This window comes from Hyperolius riggenbachi, chromosome 3 (assembly GCF_040937935.1).
Source record: "Hyperolius riggenbachi isolate aHypRig1 chromosome 3, aHypRig1.pri, whole genome shotgun sequence".
NCBI classification, from domain to species: Eukaryota; Metazoa; Chordata; class Amphibia; order Anura; family Hyperoliidae; genus Hyperolius; species Hyperolius riggenbachi.
The window spans coordinates 106,071,757-106,097,098 of record NC_090648.1 but is presented as its reverse complement, the minus strand read 5'-3'; the positions used below and the strand labels follow the sequence as shown (position 1 = coordinate 106,097,098).

At 43.3% G+C, this 25,342-nt stretch overlaps 1 protein-coding gene across 1 annotated transcript in view; it reads left to right on the top strand.

Annotated features, from left to right (window-relative positions):
• Nucleotides 1–16,245, top strand: part of LOC137562202 (zinc metalloproteinase-disintegrin-like VLAIP-B) — an 88,296-nt gene extending 72,051 nt beyond the window's left edge. The window contains exons 19-21 of the mRNA XM_068273534.1: nt 4,033–4,108; nt 7,834–7,936; nt 15,681–16,245. Coding sequence (XP_068129635.1) covers nt 4,033–4,108; nt 7,834–7,936; nt 15,681–15,849 — 348 coding nt within the window. The 3' untranslated portion in view covers nt 15,850–16,245. The remainder of the gene's footprint in view (nt 1–4,032; nt 4,109–7,833; nt 7,937–15,680) is intronic.
• Nucleotides 16,246–25,342: the final 9,097 nt, after the last annotated feature.

Here is a 25,342-nt window from a genome sequence, read left to right as displayed (position 1 = left end):
ATAATCGTTATGTGGGGGCAGTCACCAGAGAATAATCATTATGTGGGGGCAGTCACCAGAAAATAATCGTTATGTGGGGAGCAGTATTCACCAGAAAATAATCGTTATGTGGGGAGCAGTCACCAGAAAATAATCGTTATGTGGGGGCAGTCACCAGAGAATAATCGTTATGTGGGGAGCAGTCACCAGAAAATAATCGTTATGTGGGGGCAGTCACCAGAGAATAATCGTTATGTGGGGGCAGTCACCAGAGAATAATCGTTATGTGGGGAGCAGTCACCAGAGAATAATCGTTATGTGGGGCAGTCACCAGAGAATAATCGTTATGTGGGGGCAGTCACCAGAAAATAATCGTTATGTGGGGAGCAGTCACCAGAAAATAATCGTTATGTGGGGAGCAGTCACCAGAAAATAATCATTATGTGGGGGCAGTCACCAGAGAATAATCGTTATGTGGGGAGCAGTCACCAGAAAATAATCGTTATGTGGAGGCAGTCACCAGAGAATAATCGTTATGTGGGGGCAGTCACCAGAAAATAATCGTTATGTGGGGAGCAGTCACCAGAGAATAATCGTTATGTGGGGGCAGTCACCAGAGAATAATCGTTATGTGGGGGCAGTCACCAGAAAATAATCGTTATGTGGGGAGCAGTCACCAGAAAATAATCGTTATGTGGGGGCAGTCACCAGAGAATAATCGTTATGTGGGGAGCAGTCACCAGAAAATAATCGTTATGTGGGGGCAGTCACCAGAGAATAATCGTTATGTGGGGGCAGTCACCAGAGAATAATCGTTATGTGGGGAGCAGTCACCAGAAAATAATCGGTATGTGGGGGCAGTCACCAGAAAATAATCGTTATGTGGGGGCAGTCACCAGAAAATAATCGCTATGTGGGGACAGTCACTAGAAAATAATCGTTATGTGGGGGCAGTCACCAGAAAATAATCGTTATGTGGGGGCAGTCACCAGAAAATAATCGTTATGTGGGGACAGTCACCAGAAAATAATCGTTATGTGGGGACAGTCACCAGAAAATAAACACTATGTGGGGAGCAGTCACCAGAAAATAATCGTTATGTGGGAGCAGTCAGCAGAAAATAAACCTGTACAAATAAAAAAAAATTCACTCACCTGGCCAGCCTCTGACGTGAGCTCCCCGACATGCAGCCAGCCTCCCTCGTGCAGCTCCTCCAGCGACGATCCTGCAGCGGAGCAGCCAGTTTCTCCCTCGCTGACAGGCAGAGTGCAGGGCTACGGGAAGATGGTGCCTGAAGCCCTGTACTGGAGACACAAATAGTCTCTAGTGCAGGGCTTCGGCAGCCATCTTGCCGTAGCCCTGCTCTGCCTCCGGGAGAAACTGGCTGCTCCGCTGCAGCATCCTGCTCTGCCTTCGGGAGCCAGTCCCCGGGATTTCAACACCTGGGGGGTCCAGGCCCCCGGGCCCCTCCCCCGCCTCTTTAGGAGGCGGGCCCGGTCGCCACGGCGACCCCTGCGACCACGGGCCCTACGCCCATGCCCCAGTTTATGTAGTGACAGGTGCCCCCCAGTTTAGGTAGTGACAGGGACCCCCCAGTGTATGTAGTGACAGGTGTCCCCCAGTTCAGGTAGTGACAGGAGCCCCCCAGTGTATGTAGTGACAGGAGCCCCCAGTTTAGGTAGTGACAGGTGCCCCCCCAGTTCAGGTAGTGACAGTGCCCCCCAGTTCAGGTAGTGACAAGATCCCCCAGTTCAGGTAGTGACAGGGATCCCCCAGTGTATGTAGTGACAGGAGCCCCCAGTTTAGGTAGTGACAGGTGCCCCCCAGTTCACTTAGTGACAGGAGCCCCCCAGTTCAGTTAGTGACAGGTACACCCAGTTTAGGTATGACAAGAGCCCCCCAGTGTATGCAGTGAAAGGTGCCCCCCACTTCAGGAAGTGACAGGGACCCCCAGTGTATGTAGTGACAGGAGACCCTAGTTTAGGTAGTGACAAGGCCCCCCAGTTTAAGTAGTTACAGGTGCCCCCCAGATCAGGTATTGACAGGTGCCCCCAGTATACATAGCCAGGTCTATAGGTGTCCCCAGTATAAGTAGCCAGGTCTATAGGTGTCCCCAGTTTAGATAGCCAGATCTATATCAGCAATCTTGAGGCCCTGAACAAATCATGAGGCCCCCAACAAGACAAATTCAGCAATCATGAGGCCCCCAACAAGACAAAACAAGTAACCATGAGGCCCCCAGAAGAAAAATTCAGTAACCATGAGGCCCCCAAAAAGACAAATTCAGTAACCATGAGGCCCACAACAAGACAAATTCAGCAGTCATGAGGCACATAAATAGACAGCAGTTCACATAAATAGGCAGAATGCCCCCTTAATATGGTAGACACCTCTCACCTGGCTTCTGAATTCTCCTCTTCTGGCTGCTGTGCCTGGCTGGCCTGGCAATACTGTTGAAGTAAATGCTGGCCTGACTGGTGGTGATGCTGTGGCTTTTTTGACAGTGATTCTGGGTTGGTTGGTTGACTGGTGGTGATGCTGGGCTGGCTGGGCTGGATAGTTTAGGTAGTGACAGGTGCCCCCTAGTTTAGGTAGCGCCAGGAGCTTCCCAGTTTAGGTAGTTACAGGGCCCCCCAGTTAAGGTAGCAACAGGAGCCCTCCAGTTCATTTAGTGACAGGAGCCCCCCAGTTCAGTTAGTGACAGGTACCCCCCAGTTTATGTAGTGACAGGTGCCCCCCAGTTTAGGTAGTGACAGGGACCCCCAGTGTATGTAGTGACAGGTGCCCCACAGTTCAGGTAGTGACACGAGCCCCCCAGTGTATGTAGTGACAGGAGCCCCCAGTTCAGGTAGTGACAGGAGCCCCCCAGTTCAGTTAGTGACAGGTACATCCTGTTTAGGTATGACAGGAACCCCCCAGTGTATGCAGTGACAGGTGCCCCCCAGTTCAGGAAGTGACAGGGACCCTCGCCCAGTGTATGTAGTGACAGGAGCCCCTAGTTTAGGTAGTGACAGGCCCCCCAGTTTAGGTAGTGATAGGTGCCCCCCAGATCTGGTAGTGACAGGTGCTCCCCAGTTCAGGTAGTGACAGGTGGGCCCCAGTATAGATAGTCAGGTCAATAGGTGTCCCCAGTATAAGTAGCCGGATCTATAGGTGTCCCCTGTGGCAGAAGAGAGAGAAAAGGGAGCGTGTGCACAGCGGTGCAAGTCGACATCCACTGCGCTTGCGCGGCTCTGGCTGCCATGGTCAGGAGTGTACTGCACAGGTACAGTACGAGGAAATCTCTATTGCACCTGTGCAGGACAATCCTTAAATATGGCAGGCTCCATATCCTTATCAGTACAGCTGTCCTTTAAAGCAGGACTGTGAGCTATAAAATCAAATTCCATTTATACACTGCTTTGTTTATTATGCAGTCTACAACCTGACCCTGTATTACAAGCATTCCAATATAATCGTAAATGTTTCTGCTGTAACAAATCTTATCTCAGTCAGCCTAGCTCTATTTGGTACATTGCCAGGGAGAAGTAAGCTTTTTATCTCCCCTCCCACATTCCTTCTCCTAACTGATTGGCTGAGGGCAGTTCAGTGTGACACAAGGCTGAGAAGGTAAATACACCTCACCCCTCTGCAGAAGCTGCTGAAATAAGATCTATGCAGTGCGAACATGTGTTTACAAAGCAAGCTAGATATGACAGTGCAGTTTCTAAGAGGAAAAAAAAAAAAAAAAAAGTAAGGGTGAAAATTACATCAGGATTGGCTTCAGTCAGAGGTAATAAAAATAAAAAATGCCTGAAATAGATTTCTCTTTATTTACTATATAAAATTCACTAAAAAACATGGACAATACAATACTTTTGTTATGTAAGTAGAACAAGTATTTATCTACTTGTATATGTGTATTTTTCCTAGGATAGTTTGGCTGTCCCTGCTCCTTTAAGAATGAGGTTGGGGAACACTAATGTATAATATAATGGATTCATGTGTACGCACCTTCAAATGAAGTTGTGCATATACAAGTTACATAATCAGCGTGATTTGTTGTTTTACCAGATTTGTGACCACAAGCTGCAGTGTCATTGCCAGGAAGGCTGGGAACCTCCCCACTGCGATTCCACAGCAAGTACCAGTATGTGTAGCATGTAACTGATTATTACAAAGTGCAATCATTTTATATTATCTCTTCCTGGTATCAACATGAAATATTAGACATGAATATTTGAAATATACCACTGACAGCCAGCAGATGAAGCTTTTCGAGCAGGTTCAGGAGCTTTTCGAGGCAAAATGTATCTACAAATGCTGGATACATGTCATCCAAGCTGCCTATTCTGTTGTATGGAGTATATGCAACTCGCTGTGGGAAACTACAATAGTGGCTGGTGGCCAAGGTTCTGTCAAATCATTTGATGGCTGAAGAGGAGGCCACAGACAAAGGGAGACACCTGTACACATGTTAGATTGTCACCAGTAGAGATGGCCCAAACAGTTCGCTGGCGAGCAGTATTCTGCGAGCATCAGCTGTTCACATTTGCGGCGAACAACGAACATTTGACATGTTCGATTCGCCCCCTATACATTATCAATGAGCTAAACTTTGACCCCTTACCTCAAAGTCAGCAGACACATGGCAGCCAATCAGCTAGCACCCCTTCCTGGACCCCTGACCCCCCTATCAAAAATCAGTAGCGGTGGCCATATTGAATTAATTCTCTGCTGGCTGCTGACTGTTAGTAAGAGCAGGGTCAGACTTACTGCAGATAGGTAGGGAAAGCATTAGCTAGGCCTGTGTTCTTGTTCCACATTTGCTGTGAATGCACTCCAAACAGGCCTTTTGAGGGCTAGCACATTGGTCTCCGTTGTTTTTATGGTGTGTGACACTCCACAGCCCACTGACTCCCATAGCTGTGTGCACACTACTGCTGTTACCTCATTAAGTTACAGGCACAGAACCACTCCAGTGCATTATTATTTCACTGTATTCTGATAGTACTATTGCATTTCTCTGTGTGAGACACTCCACAGCCCACTGACACCCAGAGCATGATGTTGTTTCTGCCCTTTAGGGATTAAAACCCAACTTTGCATCAACTTCGTAATTTTTGGTGGGACTTTTGGCATGGATCCCCCTCCGGTATGCCACAGTTCAGGTGTTAGACCCCTTGAAACAACTTTTCCATCACTTTTGTGTGTGTCCAGAAACAGTCTTTGTAGGTTTTAAAATTTGCCTGCCCATTGAAGTCTATGTCCGCCAGATTCGCCTGTACGCAAACATTTGTGGAAGTTCGCATTCGCCGTTCGCGAACGGAAATTCTATGTTTGCAACATCCCTAGTCACCAGACAATTACAAATATTCCTTTTGACATCTAGCCTGCACAAGCATCTTGATAATGCAGCTGATGCTCTGTAAAACTGAACTCTCAAGGCTGGGCTCACACTTTACCAGATGGAAAAACTGATCCTATAAAAAAACGATCCGTTTTCTGTTTAAAGGGAACCTTAAATTAGAGCGATATAGATGTTTCCTTTTAAAAAATACATTTTACCTGGCAGTGCTGCTGATCTATTTGGCTGCAGTAGTGTCTGAATCACACACCTGAAACAAGCATGCAGCTAATCCAGTCAGAGCACCTGATCTGCATGCTTGTTCAGGGGCTGTGGCTAAAAGTATTAGAGACACAGGATCAACAGGAGAGTCAGGCAACTGGTATTATTTTAAAAGAAATAATCCATATCCTTCTCTGTTTAGGTTCCCTTTAAATTGATCTGTTTGTTACATTGGGCATCAGTTTTTCATCGGTTTTGTGATCCATTTTTGTGTCAACACCTTTCTTTGTCACTTCATATCCCAAAGCGCCATCAGAAGTATCAGGCTCCCATTGGTTTGCAAAGGACGAATGGGAATTGGGAATATCTCACAAGCACCAGGAAGGATTTTTACTGGCCCACTACTCAGTGAACCTATGATAATTGTCCCACTGGTCTCATGCAAACCACTTGTAGTCTAATGCTTCTGATGGGGATCTGGGATCAGTATACCAACGTTTGTAGTGTGCAGGGAGTGATTTGGATGGCGACAGCAGCAGTGGAGGCCCCGAATAGATGGCGGCAGGTGAGTTTTGAGAAACGTAGGTGGCAAGCAGCTTAATGAGACTGGACACCATGCGTTTTCATAGCCTAGCATTGATTCGGTCAGACTCCGTTGCCATCCGCATCGTCTGGCAAATCCAGAAAGTCGAACAGGACCCAAACTTGAGTTGAGTTTGGATTTAATCAACCGCAGTAAATTTAACAGGTGCAAGAGTATCATTGCTACTAAACAGATGCTAAAGAATGAACAGTTCTACTGCACGTCTTCTTTAAAGAGACTCTGTAACAAATTTTTCAGCCTTAGTTCTTCTATCCTATAAGTTCCTATGCCTGTTCTAATCTGCTCTGGCTTACTGCAGTCTTTCCTAACTGCACTGTCTCTGTAATAAATCAATGTATCTTTCCTCTGTCCTGTTTGTCGGGCTAAAGCTTGATTGTGTGGAATGTGCAGGGCTGCTTGTGATTGGTAGAAGCGATACACACCCTCTGCAGGCCCCCTGCATACTCTGAATGACTCATACACTATGCTTAGCTGAGCCTATTAGAAGCTGGTTGGTTTGTTTGTAAACACTGCCTAAAATTGTTAATTACAAGCCAGGATTGCAGCAGAGAGTGGCAGAAACAGCACAGAGGGGCCCAGGAGAAAATAAGGAATAGAATGGTATGCTTTTTAGTGTAAGAATATTAGAGTACAGATTCTCTTTAAAGAGACTCTGTACTAAGAAAAAATGCCCCTGGGGTGTACTCACCTCAGAAAGTGGAAGGCTTCCTCCGTCCTCCTCCATCCCACGGCAGTCTCGCTGCAGCCCACGGAAAGCACAGCTGACAATTTGTCAGGCTGCACAATATTTACCTTTCCCTGTTCCAGCGGGGGCGCTGTTGCGGCTCTCCACTCGGAAATAGGCGGAAATAGCCGATCTCAGTTGGGTCTGCTCTACTGCGCAGGCGACTTGCTCCTGTGCAGTATAGCGGACCAGACTGGGATCGGCTATTTCCACCTATTTCAGAGCCGAAAGCCGCTACTGCGTTTGCGCTGGAGCCGGGAAGGTAAATATTTATATGGCCGCCATTCCTGGACCTGCAGTGAGACCACCGTGGGACGGAGGAGGACAGGAGGAAGCCTCGATAGGATCCGGAGGCTTCCCCCTCCCGAGGTGAGTACTCCCCAGGGGTGTTTTTACTTAGTACAGATCATCTTTAAAGAGAAACTCCAACCTAGAATTGAACTTTATCCCAATCAGTAGCTGATACCACCTTTTACATGAGAAATATAATGCTTTTCACAAACAGACCATCAGGGGGCGCTGTATGACTGATTTTGTGCTGAAACCCCTCCCACAAGAAGCTCTGGGACCGCGGTACTTTTGGCAGTTTGTTACAATGTAACAAGGTTCACAGACAGGAAATAGCTGTTTACAGCTGTCTCTAACAGCCAAAACAGCTAGGAGCAGCTACATAACCTGCCCACAGTAAAAATGTCACCATGTAATAAATGTCAGAATGTAAATCGGGGAGAGGAAAGATTTTACAATGAGCAAACACTGACTAAATCATTTATACATAATTATGGTAAAAATGAAGCACTTTTTTTACTACATTATTTTCACTGGAGTTCCTCTTTAAGGTATAAATAAACATCTTTTTACTGAAAGTTTATCACAGGCAAGCTGCGATGCATTGACATGTTGAATTACCCGGACGCCACACATCACAGCTCTCTGCATATTATTTATACCTTAGTCATTTTCCTATTATGTTTTCAGATGTTTTCCTCATTGTGGCTGCGACGTTCACTGCTCTGGCTCTGGTCACAGGAATTGTCTTAGTTTTTGGATTCCGCAAGAAAATCATGCAGTGTGCACACAGGTATGTAAAGCTGTTACCATGAAGTTAGAATGTTGGGGGCGCATGCGCGGCGCGCTGAGAGGAGGACGCACCTAGATGTAGCTCCAGCCGAACGGAGTTATTAATGCCGCTTACCGGGGATTAGAAGCCTCTATATTGCTACATTTTCTATAGCATCCCCGAGAGAAACTATCTGTGCATGCCACCGAAGCGCCGGCAACCCGTTATCCCGAAGCAGAAGCTGGTACGAGACTATTTTCTCCGCACACGAGACTCAGCCATGCAGTCTCAAGATGGCCGCGGTTCCCCCACTGGCTCACAAGGATCCGTAGCAGACTCAGGCCCAGACTGGACAACATCCAGGACAGAAAGACACCGAGGCCTCACAAAACAGGACCTTGAAGACAGTCTGGACAACATGTACACTAGACTGGCCAGTAAGTTTCAGTCAGAACTGCATAAACTTGAATCGTCATTGACACATGAGATTACTATGCTGGGGGAACGCACGGACCGGCTTGAATCAAAACATGACGCACTTCTAAAAGCCCACAACGAGCTGCAAGAAGAACATGAGCTTACGAAAGAAACGGTCACGGCCTTGCAATCTCAAGCGGAGGATCTAGACAACCGAAACCGCCGTAACAACCTACGGGTAAGCGGACTACCTGAAACATACACAGAGCTAGAAAAGCATGTTTCCGCCATATTCCTATCACTGGTGCCTGACGCACAAGATAAAGCTTTCACCTGTGATAGAATTCATAGAGCACTAAGAACGCAACCAGGACCGGAGCAACCACCAAGGGACATAGTTTTATGTCTGAAGGACTTCCTTATCAAAGAGAGGATCCTAAAAGAATCGAGAGAGGCAACCTCGCTGGAATATGAAAGCCACCGAATCTCCATATATCAAGATATTTCTCCAGTGACGCTGGAAAAAAGAAGAAAGATGAAGGACATTACAGCAGTCCTGCAAAAAGCCAATATAAAATACAGATGGGGCTTTCCATTTCGCTTGGTAGTACAACAAAATGGGGTTATCTATTCTGCTATCACATCTAAAGAAGGTCACCGTCTCTTATCTAAACTGGGTCTGGAGGCGCCGACATTACCACCTACCCCAGCTAAAAGTAATAGGCGACCCCTCTCTCCAATATGGACACCACGTCGATCTCAAAAGAACAAAGGTCGCCGATTTTCGGGTGACTGACTTCAGACATAGGAATGGACACAAGATACACGTATAGCTCTGACGTAATGTATAGCACTTTGCACAGTTAGTTAACTATATTGCATTAATAGCGGTATGTTTCTCCAACCTCGCTCGTGCTATTTGTCTACCCCCTTCAGTTGTCAGTTTTTACTGCGACTGGAGTATTCCAGGTACATCCAGTCCTGTTTTGGACTGGACCTGGGAAGGATTATTGTTCTGATTTAAGCCAAATAGGCTTTGTTCCACCAATATCTGTTATGCAGCACTGTTGGTTTCAAATATGTTTTTGTTTAGTTTTAGTTTATTTTCAGTTATGTTTTATTATGCTGCTTACCGAGATTCACTGCTGTTCACCTGGAGATTTATATGCATATCTGGAGAAGGAAATCAATATAATTGGGGGGAGAAGGATTGGGAGAGGGACCCCACGTGCCTTGGAGAATCTCTTTTCTGACCAGGTTATTAATAGCCTACATATGATAATGAAATGGCGTTGAAATTTATTACACACAATGTACAGGGATTTAACTCCCCTCAGAAAAGGCGAAAAGCTTTTCAACAGTATAAATCATTGCAGGCTGATGTACTGTTTCTTCAGGAAACACATTTTGCACATGCGAACCCTCTGAGGCTGTTAGATAAATCTTATCAAAAAAGTTATACCACTACTTTCTCCTCAAAGGCACGGGGGGTCGCTATATTAATACACAACAGAATCCCATTTGAACTTACTCAGACTTATAAAGACCCGGACAGCCGCTATATTATAGTGAAAGGCTCACTAATGGGGAAAGATGTCACCCTATGTAATGTGTATGCCCCCCAATCTTCACAGGCACAATTCTTTAAGGATATGTTTGCTAAGTTGGAAAGCCTATTATCAGGTCATCTGCTACTCGCAGGTGATTTTAACTGCGTTAGCAATACCTCAATTGACAGAAATTCATCCTCTATGCATAGTAGAACCTTTCCAAGAGTACTGAGGGGACTACACAGGACATTTCAACTGACTGATCTTTGGAGGGCCTTTCACACAGGAGATAGGAGTTATACCTATTTCTCTCATCCTCAACAATCATTTGCCAGATTGGACTATGTGATGGTCTCCCCAATTTTACTAGCTAATGCTACAGATGCGGACATCCATGTATGTGTTTGGTCAGACCATCACATGGTCTCAGGTAGCTTTGGGGGGTTTGGGGTCCCATTCTCTCCATTATCATGGCGCTTAAATGACTTATTACTGCAAAATCAGTCAAATGTTGATGAGATTCAAAATTCTTTAGAGGAATACTTCATACTTAATAATAATGGAGAAGTCTCAGCAGAGGTCTTATGGTCAGCACATAAAACAGTAATTAGGGGCAAACTGATCACTATGGCTGTTAGACGCAAAAAGGAACGACTAGCTAGGATACAACAATTATCTCGTGAACTGGATAGTTTATATCGTAAACAGAGTTCTACGGTGGACTCTGTAGTGGTGGGACAAATCAGGGAAAAAAGAATAGAGTTAGATAAATTATTATCAGAAAAAGTAGAAAAAACTTTAAAATTCACAAAAGCTAGATTTCTTTTATATGGTAACTCTGCAAGCACTATGTTTGCCCGTAAGTTGTCCCACTACTACAGACCCCCACATGTGTATAGACTACAATCAAGATCTGGTTGTCTTGAATCTCTGCCAGAGAAGGTTATGGAAATTTTTAAAAATTATTATTCTAAACTTTTTGCAGAACCAGAAGAGACAAACCCATCAAAGATACAGGATTGGCTAAATTCAATTAAACTTCCCTCCTTAACCTCATCTCAATTGGAAACACTGAATGAACCAATTAAACCATCAGAAATAAGTGAAGTAATAAAATCCCTAAAATTATCGAAATCACCAGGCCCTGATGGCTTCTCAAGCATATATTATAAAAAATTCTCACCAACACTTGTTCCATATATGGTTGAGATGTTTAATAGTATCCTCAATGGTCATAAATTCCCTGATGACATGACCTTTGCTAACATGACCCTAATCCCGAAACCCAATCAAGATCATTCATTACCACAAAATTTCAGACCCATTTCACTGATTAATAATGACACAAAAATGTTTGCAAAAATTCTGGCATCCCGACTCTCTAGAGTGATACCCCAATTAGTCTCTAACCCACAAGCTGGCTTTATGCCTAATAGACAAACTATAGACAATGTCCGATTAGTTTGTAATATCCTACAGGATGTGAAACTTAAAGATAACAGATTGCTTATGCTAAGCTTAGATTTACACAAAGCTTTTGATTCGGTTTTATGGCCATATCTGTATCGAGTAATGGAGAGAATGGGACTTACAGGTAACTTTTTAAGGGGAGTCCAAGCATTATATCACAATCCTAAAACAAGGATTAAGCTACCAGGTATTTTCTCAGACCAGATACAGCTGAGAAGGGGCACCAGACAAGGGTGCCCACTTTCGCCCTTGCTGTTTTCACTGGCTTTGGAACCACTATCGCTGGCAATTCAATCCAGTGAAGACATCAAGGGATATGAGATCAATGGAACTGAGTTTAAAGTAAGCTTTTATGCAGACGATTCTTTGGTGTTCTTGTCGCAACCTTTGACTTCCCTGCCCACACTTCTCCCCCTATTGGACTCTTTTGGTAAAATCTCTGGATTAAGAGTTAATACAGAAAAATCCCACGCACTACCAATAAACCTCCCACATACTGTGGTAAAATTATATCAAGCCAACTTCGACTTTAAATGGCAGGAACATGAGATCTCCTACTTAGGAGTTAAAATTACTTCTAATTTCTCCTCACTAATATCAGCTAATTATGACCCTTTAGTGCTCTCAATCACTCAAACGTTGCACGAATGGTCTAAATATAAAATCTCTTGGCTTGGGAAAATCACAGCCGTAAAAATGGTTATACTGCCCAGGATCCTATATTTTTTTCGAGCAATCCCCCTAACCCCCAACAGGAAACTTATCGAAAAACTGCAAAAGGTGATAGATAAATTTGTTTGGAACAATAAGAGAGCCAGATTTAAAACCTCAACCCTGTATAGAGCAACAACCCAAGGAGGAGTGGGGGTACCCCACCTGTGGTCATATTTACTGGCAGCAAGATTCTCTCAAATAATTGGCTGGTTCCGACCAGAGCTGAATATCCCATGGATCCAATTCGAAACATTATCGGTGGAGCCATACAATATTCAATCTCTGATATACCTACCGGACCATTACCAGCGACGGATCTATAAATGCAATCTGGTTGTAGCAGATTCATTGCGTATCTGGTTTAGATATCATAAAAAATTTCAACTAGGCTCAAAGTTCGGCCCTAAATTACCCTTTACTGGCCACCCAGAATTCCCTCCTGCCTTTTTGGACTATAGAAATTTCCATTGGTGGATCTCTCATGGATACACCACTGCCAATAAATTCTGGTTAGGAGATAAATTTCTCCCCTTGGAAATACTTCAAATCAACAGACAGATACCTAATGCAGAGCATTTTAGATATTACCAGCTTAGACATTTTTTTGTGCGGAACTCCACTCCAGGTGGTAGACTAAATGCTACCTTTTTTGAAAATTTCTATCTCTCAGAACAACCCCCAAAAGGAATGATCTCTTCTATTTATAACCATTTGAGAAGCTACGCAGAAAAATGTAAAACAAGTAGCATGGTGGCCTGGGATTCGGATTTAGCACAGAATTTAGATATAATAGAATGGAATAAAATATACTCTAACATAAAAACTGTCACAAAATATGCAGCAATCAGAGATACAGTGCTGAAAGTAGCTACGCGTTGGTATCAGGTTCCAACCAGATTGCATAAGATGTTTCCACAGGTATCTCCACAATGTTTCCGAGGATGTCAAACTGACGGCTCGATATTGCACATATTCTGGGATTGTCCGAAAGCAGTGGGAATATGGTCACAGGTGAGCTCTCTTTTAAGCAATTTATGTGAAAAACAAATTAATCTGGAGGCTACACAAGCACTATTACTAACCCCCAACATTCTAATTCCGAAAGTGTGGAGAAGGGTTTATTATGTACTATTATGTTCAGTGCTATGGGTTATAGCATGTTCATGGAAACAACCAGACCTTAACTTTGATAAAGTTCTCTCCAGGGTGGACAGTATTATGTTGACAGATTTTATTTTTCATACAATGTTTGATACTATGGAGAAATTTCACTTACATTGGGACGATTGGTGGGCCCAACGAAGGAATACGCAATCTTCATAGTACAAGAAAATACAGTAGATCACTCAACTATGAACCTTTTTTTCAGATGGACATTACAGCGGACTATTTTCATTATAGTTCATTTAAAATTGGTTTCGTGACTTTTCATATCGTGTTTAATCTGACACATTGTAAACGCATTTGGTATGTTTATACTTTTATATCTGCTTAATAAAACTTTAGTGAAAGAAGTTAGAATGTTGCAGGAGGGAATACTTTCGATCTTCTGCGCTGGCCACATATGGGGAGATGTGGTTTGGAGATGGATCCAAAATTTGATCTGTTCTGATTATTATTGGTAATATTACTATGCACAAGTTGTGCATAAACATATTATTGGTACTAGTGGTAGCAGAGTACCAAGCAATGTGCAATAAGCACAGCCTGCAGTACATACTGTAGGCAACACGCCCATTTATTTATTCATTTAGCCCGCCCCACGCTAACACGAGTTGCACCATTAGCGTAGTACACATTACTGTAGCAATGCTCGCGTAACTTATGTGCCCACACACAGTAATATTACCCATACTACATAAATTGCCTCTTATTTCTTAGAAATCCCACTAATGCTTGAAAAGCAAAATGTATGCCAGATTTAGACAAGGCTTTATCCAGGATATAGTTTCCACCTGAATGGATGGAGGAAACAGTGGAAGCAGCAAGAAAAATGATTGCTCATGAACAGTGGTGTAGCAATAGGGGTGCAGAGGTTGTGACTGCATCGGCGCCCTTGGGTCAGTGGGGCCCCTGGGGGCTCTCCTTCAACCGCAATATTAGCTCTCTATTGGTCCTGGGCTGGTAATAATCACTTCTATAGATGCTTTAAAAAGTAGTAATCATTAACCAACTGTCCCTCATCCCCTTCTTGCACCTCTGACACTGTAGTTGCCATTGGCAGGTTTTGATGCACTGTATCAATTGTTATGTATTGAGTGCTTGAGGGGCCCCAGTGTAAAACTTGCACCAGGGTCCATAGCTCCAGTGGCGTAGCTAAGAAGCCGTTGGCCCCAGTGCAAGTTTAGCATTGGGGCCCCCCAAGCATGCTATAGATAACAATTGATACAACACACCAAAATCAATCAAGGAGGACAACCAGAGTGTCAGAGGTGCAAGAAGGGGATGGGGAACTGTGTGTAAATGATCACTACTATTCAAATCATCTGTAGAAGTTAATATTATCAGCACAGGACCAATAAAGAACTAATACTGTGCTTGAGGGAGGACCCCTCTAGCCCAAGGGCCTGCATCCCCTATTGCTTCGCCATTGCATAGCTCCTTAGCTACGCCACTGCTCATGAATAGTCAAATAAACATACAGATTTCCAAGAGATAAGATCCTGACAGATTAAAGTCAAGATTAATCTTCATCTCATATCCCTCTATTTGTGAGCAGCGTTGGCTTTGCATCTCTGGAGATTATAAAGATCTGTACAAATGGTAGGTTAAAGTTGGCTGCCTTTACTGAAAATCTAATATGTGTACATCGGCACCCGATCCTCCCAGATGCATCAGGGAGAGATCAGGCCTGCCAGACCACCTCGGATAAACACTGCCCGACACTATTGTCCTCCCTTCTGACCCCTCCCACTCCATTGTGTGTTGTTCATCGTCCTATTGGGCCAATCAGAGAATCAGTGTTGTAAAAACTACTTTAAAAAAAAAAAATTATTAACAAAAATTGCAAAAAGCAAAACAAAAAAAAAACCATTCCCCAGAAGTCAGAAATTGGAAATTTAGATTTCTGCGGAATTCCGTGGAAATCAGAACGATATTTGTCGGAATGAGGGATTCCATCAGGATCGGAAATAGTCATTTTCGACCATCTCTACCTTTCTCTATCCAATAACATTTAAAATGTTATTTGCCCATAAATATCTTAATTTAGCGCCAAACGGTACAAGTCATGTGGATGTTGTCACATCTTGCTGTCTCAAGAGACAAGGCAGGCATCCTGTTACATCTCTGGAACAGTCTGCAGCCAGGACATGGCCTTTCCCCAGTCAGACACACCTTCCTCCATTGTCCCAAAAGGAGGTGGGGTTGAGTGGCAGCTCAACCACACCCCCTCTGGCATCCTGGCTGGGAGGGGTGGTGAGCAGCAGTTTACCCTTGCCTCCCCTCCCTTTCCTCCACCACCCACCTTGATATTAGCTTCTTCTCCCATAAGATGTTTAATTATATATATTTTTAAGCCTTTTACCTTTTTGTCATAATGTGTGGTTGTTTTGCAGTGATATAAACTACTTATAACCCAGTGTGCATTGGACTATGTGCTTTTGGTATAACAGCTGTCCTGCTGAAGCAGACATTGATCCATGGAAATTGTACTTGGTGGGACTGACTAGAATTTCCAGTAGGAGAATCAACTGGATTAATGGACTTTTCCAAATACTAAGTGGAAGGCATCTCTTTTCTGGATCAACATCATTAACTGGAAGCCGAGATGACAGCAGATAACTGGAAGATGACAGCACTGCACTTAATTGAGAAATAGATGGGATGGATTTTATAGTACCTACCACCACATGAACTCAGTATATAAGAGATCGTATTCACTCGATATATGGTCGACGTGATGAAGTCCCTGAACAGCAGTACTGTGCCAATGGCTTGAATTCTTAAAGTATTATCGCATGCCCTATAGCGGAAAAGTACTGATTTTACTAAATAATTTGTTAAATGTCAATTCACAAAGGCTTTTACTGCATGGAAAACTAAAACCACTAACTAGTGAGGTCAATTACAGGTAGTCCCCGACTTACGAACGCCCGACTTACGAACGACCCGGCGATACGAATGGCATGGATTCTGTGTTTCCATGGGAACAAGTAAAAACAAAAATTTCAAATTGGACTTGCAGTTTTTGAGAAAATTGATTTAAAAAAAAATCTACGAAAAAATGGCTTTTAGACTTGTATAAACAGATACAGAGGGCAGAGGTGATCAGACCCCACCAACAGAGTGCTCTGTTGGTGGGGAGAAAAGGGGGGGGGGGGAATCACTTGTGTGCTGAGTTGTACGGGCCTGCAGCTATGCCTTAAAGGTGCAGTGGCCCGTTTAGTCAAAATTTCGCTGGTCTTTAGGGGGGTTTACCACTGCAGTCCTCAAGTGGTTAAAGGAACACTATCGTGGAAAAATTGTGACATTTAAAATGCATGTGTATGCATATGTATAAGATGTATATTTGTTCCAGAGTAAAATGCGCTATAAATTAAATTTTTCCTATGTCACTATCACTTTCAGTAGATTGTTACAAACCTTGTATTCAAAACGGATGCAAACTATGTACTAAACCCTAAACTCAGATTAAAATGCAATGCAAACGGAAATAGCACATGGCTGCAGCTAGCCATAAATAAACTTGGTTGTGTACTATGAATAATTACTAGAAGATTAGCAGCAAAGAAAATATTCTCATATTTTTATTTTCAGGTATATCATTTTATAATATGTGCAGATTACACAACACTCAGCTTTCAAAATGATTCTTTCAGAGCAGTCTGCGAACTAATGACCTCTCCTCTGGCAGAGAAAAAGTAAATAGTTCAATAACGGTTGAGATAATAAAAGTCAGATAACAGCCCTCTCCACGACTTTGAAAGTCACAGAGATTAATGGCTTGTTTGCAGAGAGATAACAACTGGAGTTTCTTAACTCTTCCTGTACTGGAAACAATTAGACTGATGTATCTGATCTTAATGTTTTACTTCTTAGCTGTACTACACATACAAATCATAATATCATCATTTTTTTTTCGCTTCAGTGTCTCTTTAAATATAGGCAAGTTACCTAACTTGCATTCAAAACAAATTCAACAAAATGGAGGATTTGGCTTCCAAAAACAGTTTGTGCAAAGAGTGTTCCGTGCTAGACTCTTCCACCTCAGAGATCCTAACCTCTAATAAACAAAAAACATGGTGTGAACCTGGGGGCAGATGGTCATACAATGGTTTTCACATTTTTTAGAGAACAGGGGGAAATTAGAAATATGCAATTCTAATAATTTTGCTCTCTTGCTGTCCTTCTGCATAACTAATAGGACTCTGATGAGAAGGCATAGTGTGCTTCTACAAGCTATGCTAATAATCCATGAATGAAAGCAAAACCAAGCTTCACACAGCAGGCAGGGAAGAACAAGAGTGAGATAACAGATGGAGATATTAAAGCAGAACTGAAAGAGACTCTGTAACACAATTTTCAACCTTATTTCTTCTTTCCTATAAGTTCCTACTTCCTACACCTGTTCTAATGTGGTCTGGATTACTGCAGCCTTTTCTAGTTCCACTGTTTTTGTAATATATCTCATCTACCTTTCTTTGTCAAGCTTTGTCGACCCAGGAAGCTGCCTCTGTTGTAATGAATACAAGTTATGCACGCCCCCTGCAGGCTCTGTGTGCTTTGTTTATGCCTCACTCTCTGCTCTCAGTTTTAGCGTCTCTGTGATGCAGTTTGTGAGGCTGAGGGGAAGGGAGCTGCCTGTCACATGCTGAAAAAATGTGAGAATCCCAGACAGGAGTGCAGATAATTCAATATGTAATAAAAACTTGTAGTATACTGTATATATATATACACACATATATATATATATATATATATATATACATACACATATTAGTGTATGTGTATATATATATATATATATATATATATATATATATATATATATATATATATATATATATATATATGCACAGTATATATGTGTGTATATATATATATATATATATATATATATATATATATATATATATATATATATACACACACACAAGCATCACTTCTTGGTTAGCGGCCATGTTTTTTGTTTGTAAACACTGCCTAACACTGGCATTTAAAGCCAGTAGGAAGCAGCGGAAACGCCCAAAGAGGGATCCAAGAGATCACAGTGACTTGATTGGTATGTTTTTTATTGTATAAATCGGACAGTAAAGATTCTCTTTAAGTCAATTAACCACTTATATAAAAGCCGTCAGTATATCTATGCCCTACGGGTGGACCGTTCCCATTCCAGGGGTGTAGATATACGCTATATAAATCATTGAGAATAATCTGTCACATTGGTGTGTACAATGTTTAGTACAGACTGTAATAACAGTACTGTCCACAAGATGGAGGCCTTGACACATCTTTGCAGAAATTTCTACTAGTATTCAGCTACACATTGATGATAACGATGAAAAGAGGGAAGAGGATTAAAGCGGACCTGAGCTCAGAACTTCCTCTCAGCTCTAAAAGATAAGCAACGGCATAATAACCTTTAAAGAAAAAAATTATTTGCTACAGCTGATACAAGTCCTGCAATAAATCCGCATCTTGTCTATTTCCTGCTTTCATGGAAGCAGACATATTGTTAACATCCTGTGTTTACAAATGAGCTTTCTGCCGTGGCAGTCAGCTGACACTGCTTAGGGATCAAATTACAACTTGTGCTTAGTCACAGATGAGGGGGAATTAGACAGGCTAAACTCTCTAAGTACATACAGGGTGCATTTCTCTGGTTTCCTTCTGTCCAGTGCAAGAGTTCAGGTCCACTTAAAGTAATAAAAAAGTAATAATAGTAATTGACAATCTTGTGTGGGCTTATCTTACATTTCCATACTTCATTGCCTGTTCTATCTGAGCTTAATTATGGATTATATTTTTGGGTTAATACAAACATTTTTACATTGACTGAGTGCATCTCTACTGCAGGAATAATCAAAAGAGATTTCCGTCTAAAGTTTTTACGTTCTCTGCTTCTGATGTACCATTCCATTCTTAAAGAGAACCCGAGGTGGGGCTCTAAGAATGATATCCGCACACAGAGGCTGGGTCAGCCTATACAGCCCAGCCTCTGTTGCTATGTAGTGTCCCACCAGGCCCCCCTGCGCTCTGCTATGCCCCCATAAATCACAGCCGCGCTGTTGACACGCAGCGGGCTGTGTTTACCTATGTAGTCACACTCTCGCCACTCCCCCCGCCTCCTGCAGAGCTCCGGTCCCAGTCAGCGGGGAGGGAAGGGACGCGGGCGGGGACCGGAGCTATGCAGGAGGCGGGGGGAGCGGCGAGAGTTACACTACATAGGTAAACACAGCCCGCTGCGACACGCTGCGTGTCGACAGCGTAGCTGTGATTTATGGGGGCATAGCAGAGCGCAGGGGGGGCCTGGGGGGACACTACATATCAACAGAGGCTGGGCTGTATAGGCAGACCCAGCCTCTGTGTGCGGATATCATTCTTAGAAATCCACCTCGGGTTCTCTTTAAGTTGTATTAAATGTCATTTATTGATTGAGGCGTCAACGGTATGTCATCTGCTTTTCAATATTTGCATAATGAATTACGTTCAGTGCACAAAACATGTGTAATGTGTAGTGATAAACTTACCTCGTAACCCAATACCCCTTAGACCAATATTTAGTAAAGCCAATTGTGGTGTTAATACTATTTGTACAGTTAGTGATCTGGTCTTTACAGTTTTCAATGTTTTTATTTATTTTCATTTTTTCATATATTTTAATGCCTTACTTCTAATTCTTGCACATTGTCTCAAATACGTTAGCAAAGTATTGATCTTATTACAATGATTAATAGGAGATGTGATCAGCTCAAATGGAATTACTTTGCATCAAAGCCAGGACAAGGTCCTTCAGCACCCAAGGCTGAGACACCAAAGTGCGCCCCTCCATCCCTCCCACCCCAGCCGTCACACACTGATTGCTATTAGACGAAGGGGCGCCCCAGGGCCCCCAAACACCTTAATCTCTAGTTATCTGGCTTGCAGTCACTGCCATGTATCCCATTTTCTTATTTCTCTTTGCTTCAAACACAATTGGGAATCATAGCTAAGTGAATTGTGCGCTCCCTCCTACACTTCACCCTCTCTTGCCTCTGCCTCGGCCCAGCCCTGCTTTGAATGAACAAAGCTATGTGTAAAAGTTTAGCTCATGTTACATTGCGATTTGCGAATACTATATGCGATGTTCTGCATTGTTCTTTATTTGTAGTATATATTTTTTTCACTGAATGTTTGATGTAAAGAAAAGTATTATTATTATTATTTAGTATTTATATAGTGCCAAATTCTTCCACAGTGCTGTAGAGTGCTGTAGAGTATATTGTCTTGTCACTACAATATAGCGCTTATGTTATAATTGTCCTCTAACAATTACCAATAAAAAGTTAAATTTTAAAATAGGGCAGAGACAACAGACAGAGCAAATTTCAAAAGAACTTTGATCTGGAGAATGGTTATCAAGCAGACGGACTACAGGGGCTTGAGGAAACCCCAGGTCCTTATACTTATTTTCTCTCAGGTATATTTTAAAAACCACTTCACCACTGAGGAGTTTTACCCCTTGAGCACCAGAGCAATTTTCACCTTTCAGCGCTCCTTCCATTCATTCGTCTATAACTTTATCATTACTTATCACAATGAAATGAACTATATCTTGTTTTTTTCGCCACCAATTAGGCTTTCTTTAGGTGGGACATTATGCCAAGAATTATTTTATTCTAAGGCCCCGTTCACACTTGCGGTTGTTTGCCAAACGGACCGGATGACCTGACCGGATCCGGACCGGATCCGGATCGGAACCGTACGGTTCTGATCCGGATCCGATCCGGATCCGGTCAGGTTGCATCAGGTGTCCATCAGGATGCGATCCGGATCCGTTTGGCAAAAGTAACGTTAAAAACAAAAAAAATGTTGGGGTCTGGGAGGTCAGCAGAAGGGGGACCTGTGGAATCAGGCCCTCTGCTGTTTAGCACTCACCTCCACCTGCGACATGCTGCCAACATCTCCGGATCCGGATCCAGCTGTGCTGCTCCACTCCAAAATGCTTGCCCATGTGTCCCCATCCAATATCGCCGCAACAATCCCCATAGGAAGTGGGGTAGAACATCCGGATTTCTCAGCCAGTGTGTTGTGCGCTCTCCGGTTCCCATTGGTTTGTAATGGCCGGATGGTGCAGTCCGGCTCCGCCCCGGATACGGCTGCCGGAGGAGCCGGATGAAAAAATAGCGCATGTTGGAACGGAGGCCGGAGTCCGGATCCGGCCCGGATCCGGTCCGGCTCCGGTTCGGCAGAACGGACGCATGTGAACGGACGCATAGGCTTTCATTGCTATGCCGTGCGTCCGTTCCGTCCGTTCTGCAAGCGGTGCGGCTCCGGCACGGCGATTCCGGAGGGCCACCGCAAGTGTGAACCGGGCCTTAATGTGTTTTAATGGGAAAATAGGAAAAAATGTGGGAAAAATGGATTATTTTTCCGTTTTCAGCCTTTATAGTTTTAAAATAATGCATCCTACTGTAATTAAAACCCATGACATTTATTTGCCCATTTGTCCTGGTTATAAAACCATTTAAATTATGTCCCTATCACAATGTTTGGCGCCAATATTTTATTTGGAAATAAAGGTGCATTTTTTCAGTTTTGCGTCCATCCCTAATTACAAGCCCATAGTTTATAAAGTAACAGTGTTATACCCTCTTGACATAAATATTTAAAAAGTTCAGTCCCTAAGGTATCTATTTATGTATTTTTTTAATTGTATTTTGTTTTTTAATTACAAAAAAAAAAATTGGGGAGTGTGGGAGGTAATGAGTTAATTTTTAATGTATAGCTAATGTATTTGTATATGAAAAATGCTTTAGGGTGTAGTTTTACTATTTGGCCACAAGATGGACACAGTGAGTTTTTGTTTATGCGACCTGCAAGCATACAGGAAGTACGCTTGCAGGAAGTTCAGGGAGGCTGGGCAACTTTTTTTTTCACAATGTTCGCGCTGCTTCTCGTAGAAGCAGCTGATCATTGCGGGGGGCTTAGATCAACGAACGGGAAAGGTTTTTCCCGTTCATTGATTTCTGGGCGAGGGGGCGGCGGCGTGCACGAGCGCGGGGGCGCGCGGATGAGAGAGCGGGAGCGCGGAGAGCGGCGTCAGGTACGGATTTCTCCGTCCCTTGGTGGTAACAGGGTGGAAAAAGGGACGGAGAAATCCGTACGGCTGGGGGTAAAGTGGTTAAAGGCCTATGGCTACAAAAAAATGTAATTTTTGCGCTCTCTAACCACCAACATAAAACTCTACCTAATGACTGAAATACAGTAAGTGTCCTGCACTTTTCCTCATTTCATAATTTTTTTTAATGTTTAAAGTTAAATACAGTTATTAAAGTAAATGTAACTTTATTTATAGATAAAAACAGAACATAGTAAAAAGTTAATTAGACAATAGCAAAACAGAAATTGTGTAGAATGAAATTTATATTTGTGAAAAAATGGTTGTATAAGTCACAGGTAAGATGGAAAAGATTTACTGTATACACCGGTAATCAAATAATGATTGTTCATGTATGGTATCTTGACCTGATTTTTAGATTTATTTGATCAAGAGGAATAATTGTTTGGATTTTTCTGATCAAGATTTTAAAAAAAATTGAATCGTGTACAGCCGCTTGTCACCAAAATAAGGAAAAAGGAGGAACTATTGAAGGAGGACAGTCCCTTGGTTTAATAGGCAGGAATATCGCCAGAGGAAGTGAGGGGCTACAGGTCCAGTGCCGTAGCTAAAGAGCTATGGGCCCCAGTGCAGGTTTTACATTACAGTACCCCCAAGCACTCTATTCTTAACAAATCATATGGCCTAACAAAGCCTGCCAAGGACAGCAACAGTGTCAGGGATGTAGGAAGGGGATGGGGAACAGTTTGTTGAGCACCCACATGGTTGCCATGGTACGCTGACCTCACAACAGAATTCATCTTTTGGAGATGTTTTTGTGAACAGACAGACTAATCTGTTTGCACACAGGTCAGTGTTGCACAATCCAGACATAGTCAAAACAATAAAAAATGCAAGGGTACAAAATAATATTTTATCATATACTTGGGTTGTCTTTATAGAGTTTGGAAAAGAGAAGATGTGTGTGTTGTGAGAGAAAACAGCATGCCTGATTGGAAAACACAACACAAAGTTACAGCTCCCTCCAGTATAAACAGCCCTGACTATTGACATATCCAGCAACGGACTTACCATATACCGTATCCAAAACAAGCACACCAAGCAAGAAAAGCCCTTTGTGTTACTCAACTTGAGTGGAGCTGATTCCTCCAAAGACCTAAAAGGGATCTTAGCAGCTCCTGGTTCCAAATAACTGAAAAGGCTGCCATGTTTGAGAAGTTATCTCCCCTGCTCCCTTTTCACTGCCATTATCCAAGGTTGGTGTGAAATTCATCAAGTGTGACTAATGTTATGTTTTTGAAGCTCAGACTTCCCACTCATCCCCCTCCCTATTGCTTAATGTTTTTTTTTTATTGATCTAAGCTTGTGGGCAACTAAATTTCATTAGGCAAATTCTTATCTGTCTTCCATCTTATTTTGCTTGCAACCAGCTTGCCGGATGGAGAAAGTAAAGGAAGTAGAAGGATTCTGCATGTACCGTATTTTTCGGAATATAAGACGCTCCGGCATATAAGACGCACCTAGTTTTAGAGGGCAAAAATCTGGAAAATTAAAAATAAACTACCATAAACCTAGGTGTGTCTATGGTGCAGGGGCGTCTCAGCCTGACATATACCTGAACAATAATGCACAAAGAGCCAGTGCAAAATAAAGAACAATAAATATTCAGTTGATAAGTCCAGTAAAATGGAAAAACCAAAAGTGCAAAGCATGCTAATGTGCAATTTAGAGCAAAGGTACCAAAAATAAAGTGCATAGAAGAGAAACCGTAAAGTAATGGCAATCCAAACCAACAATAGTGACACTGTGCAATGAAGAAAGCAGCCCAAGGCTGCTGGGTGTGAAATGAACAGACCTCACAGCGTGAGAAAGGAGGAATCGGAAAGCGAATGTTACCCACATCAAAGGAATAAACTGTGTGAGCAAAAGAGCAACCCCAGGCTGCCGTGATTAAAGTGAAGGCTCTTACCGAATGAGGGAAGGGAGGAGAGACCGAGCACCACCCGCCCCAAATGAGGTCGCAATTTGCAGCAGAAGCGACTTCTTCTGGGCATCAATCTTGTTGCTGATGCGCAGACATCCTCCATGCAACCCCCACTGCAGCTTAGCTGTGTACCCACGCTGCCGATCCGCCGACATCCTCCATAGTTACGGCGTCTTCTTCCTGGTTACAGTGCCCCCTACTGTGTGACGAGCAGTACACGTGCGCCTGACGTCATGCGTTGCACGTGCGCCGCTCGTCACAGAGTAGAGGGCACTGTAACCAGGAAGAGGACGCCGTAACTATGGAGGATGTCGGCGGATCGGCAGAGCGGCTACACAGAAAGGCTGCAGTCTGCCTACGGGAACTGCAGCGAAGAGGAGCCGGCGGCTGGAATACAAAACAAGCATGATCCTGGATGGCGGCTGGGACCGTCAGATGACAGCTGGGACCCTTGGATTACCGCAAAAGAAGAGGATCGCGGCGGCAGGATCCGGTAAGTATATCATGGGGGCCAAAATACCGCACCTTTAGAATATAAGATGCACCCACTTTTTCCCCCCAGTTTTGGGGAAGAAAAAGTGCGTCTTATATTCCGAAAAATACGGTAATTAACCCTTAAAGGAAACATCATGCTAAAAAACGTAAAATCAGCTTGAGGGCCCATTCACACTTGAGTGCTTTGCTGGCGATTTTGGCAAAACGCTCAAATGCTAGCGCTTTTGAAAGTGCTAGTGTAATTAAACCCTATGGGCCCGTTCTTACTTGGGCGATTTGCGCGACTCACCACAAAGCGCACAAAATCGCAAAACGCGACCATGTCGCCTGCACCATTTTCAGGCGATTTCCCGGCGATCACGTTTCAGTCCTATAGAAGCGCTAAACGCGACCGCGGAAAAATCGCCGCAGTGGTCAGTGATTTTTCCGCTGAAAAATCACTCACGCAAAATGCTGGCGGTAAGCACTGGCGTTTTGCCCTTTCAAGTGTGAATGGGCCCTTACTCACCTGGGGCTTTTTCCAGCCCCTTGCAGCC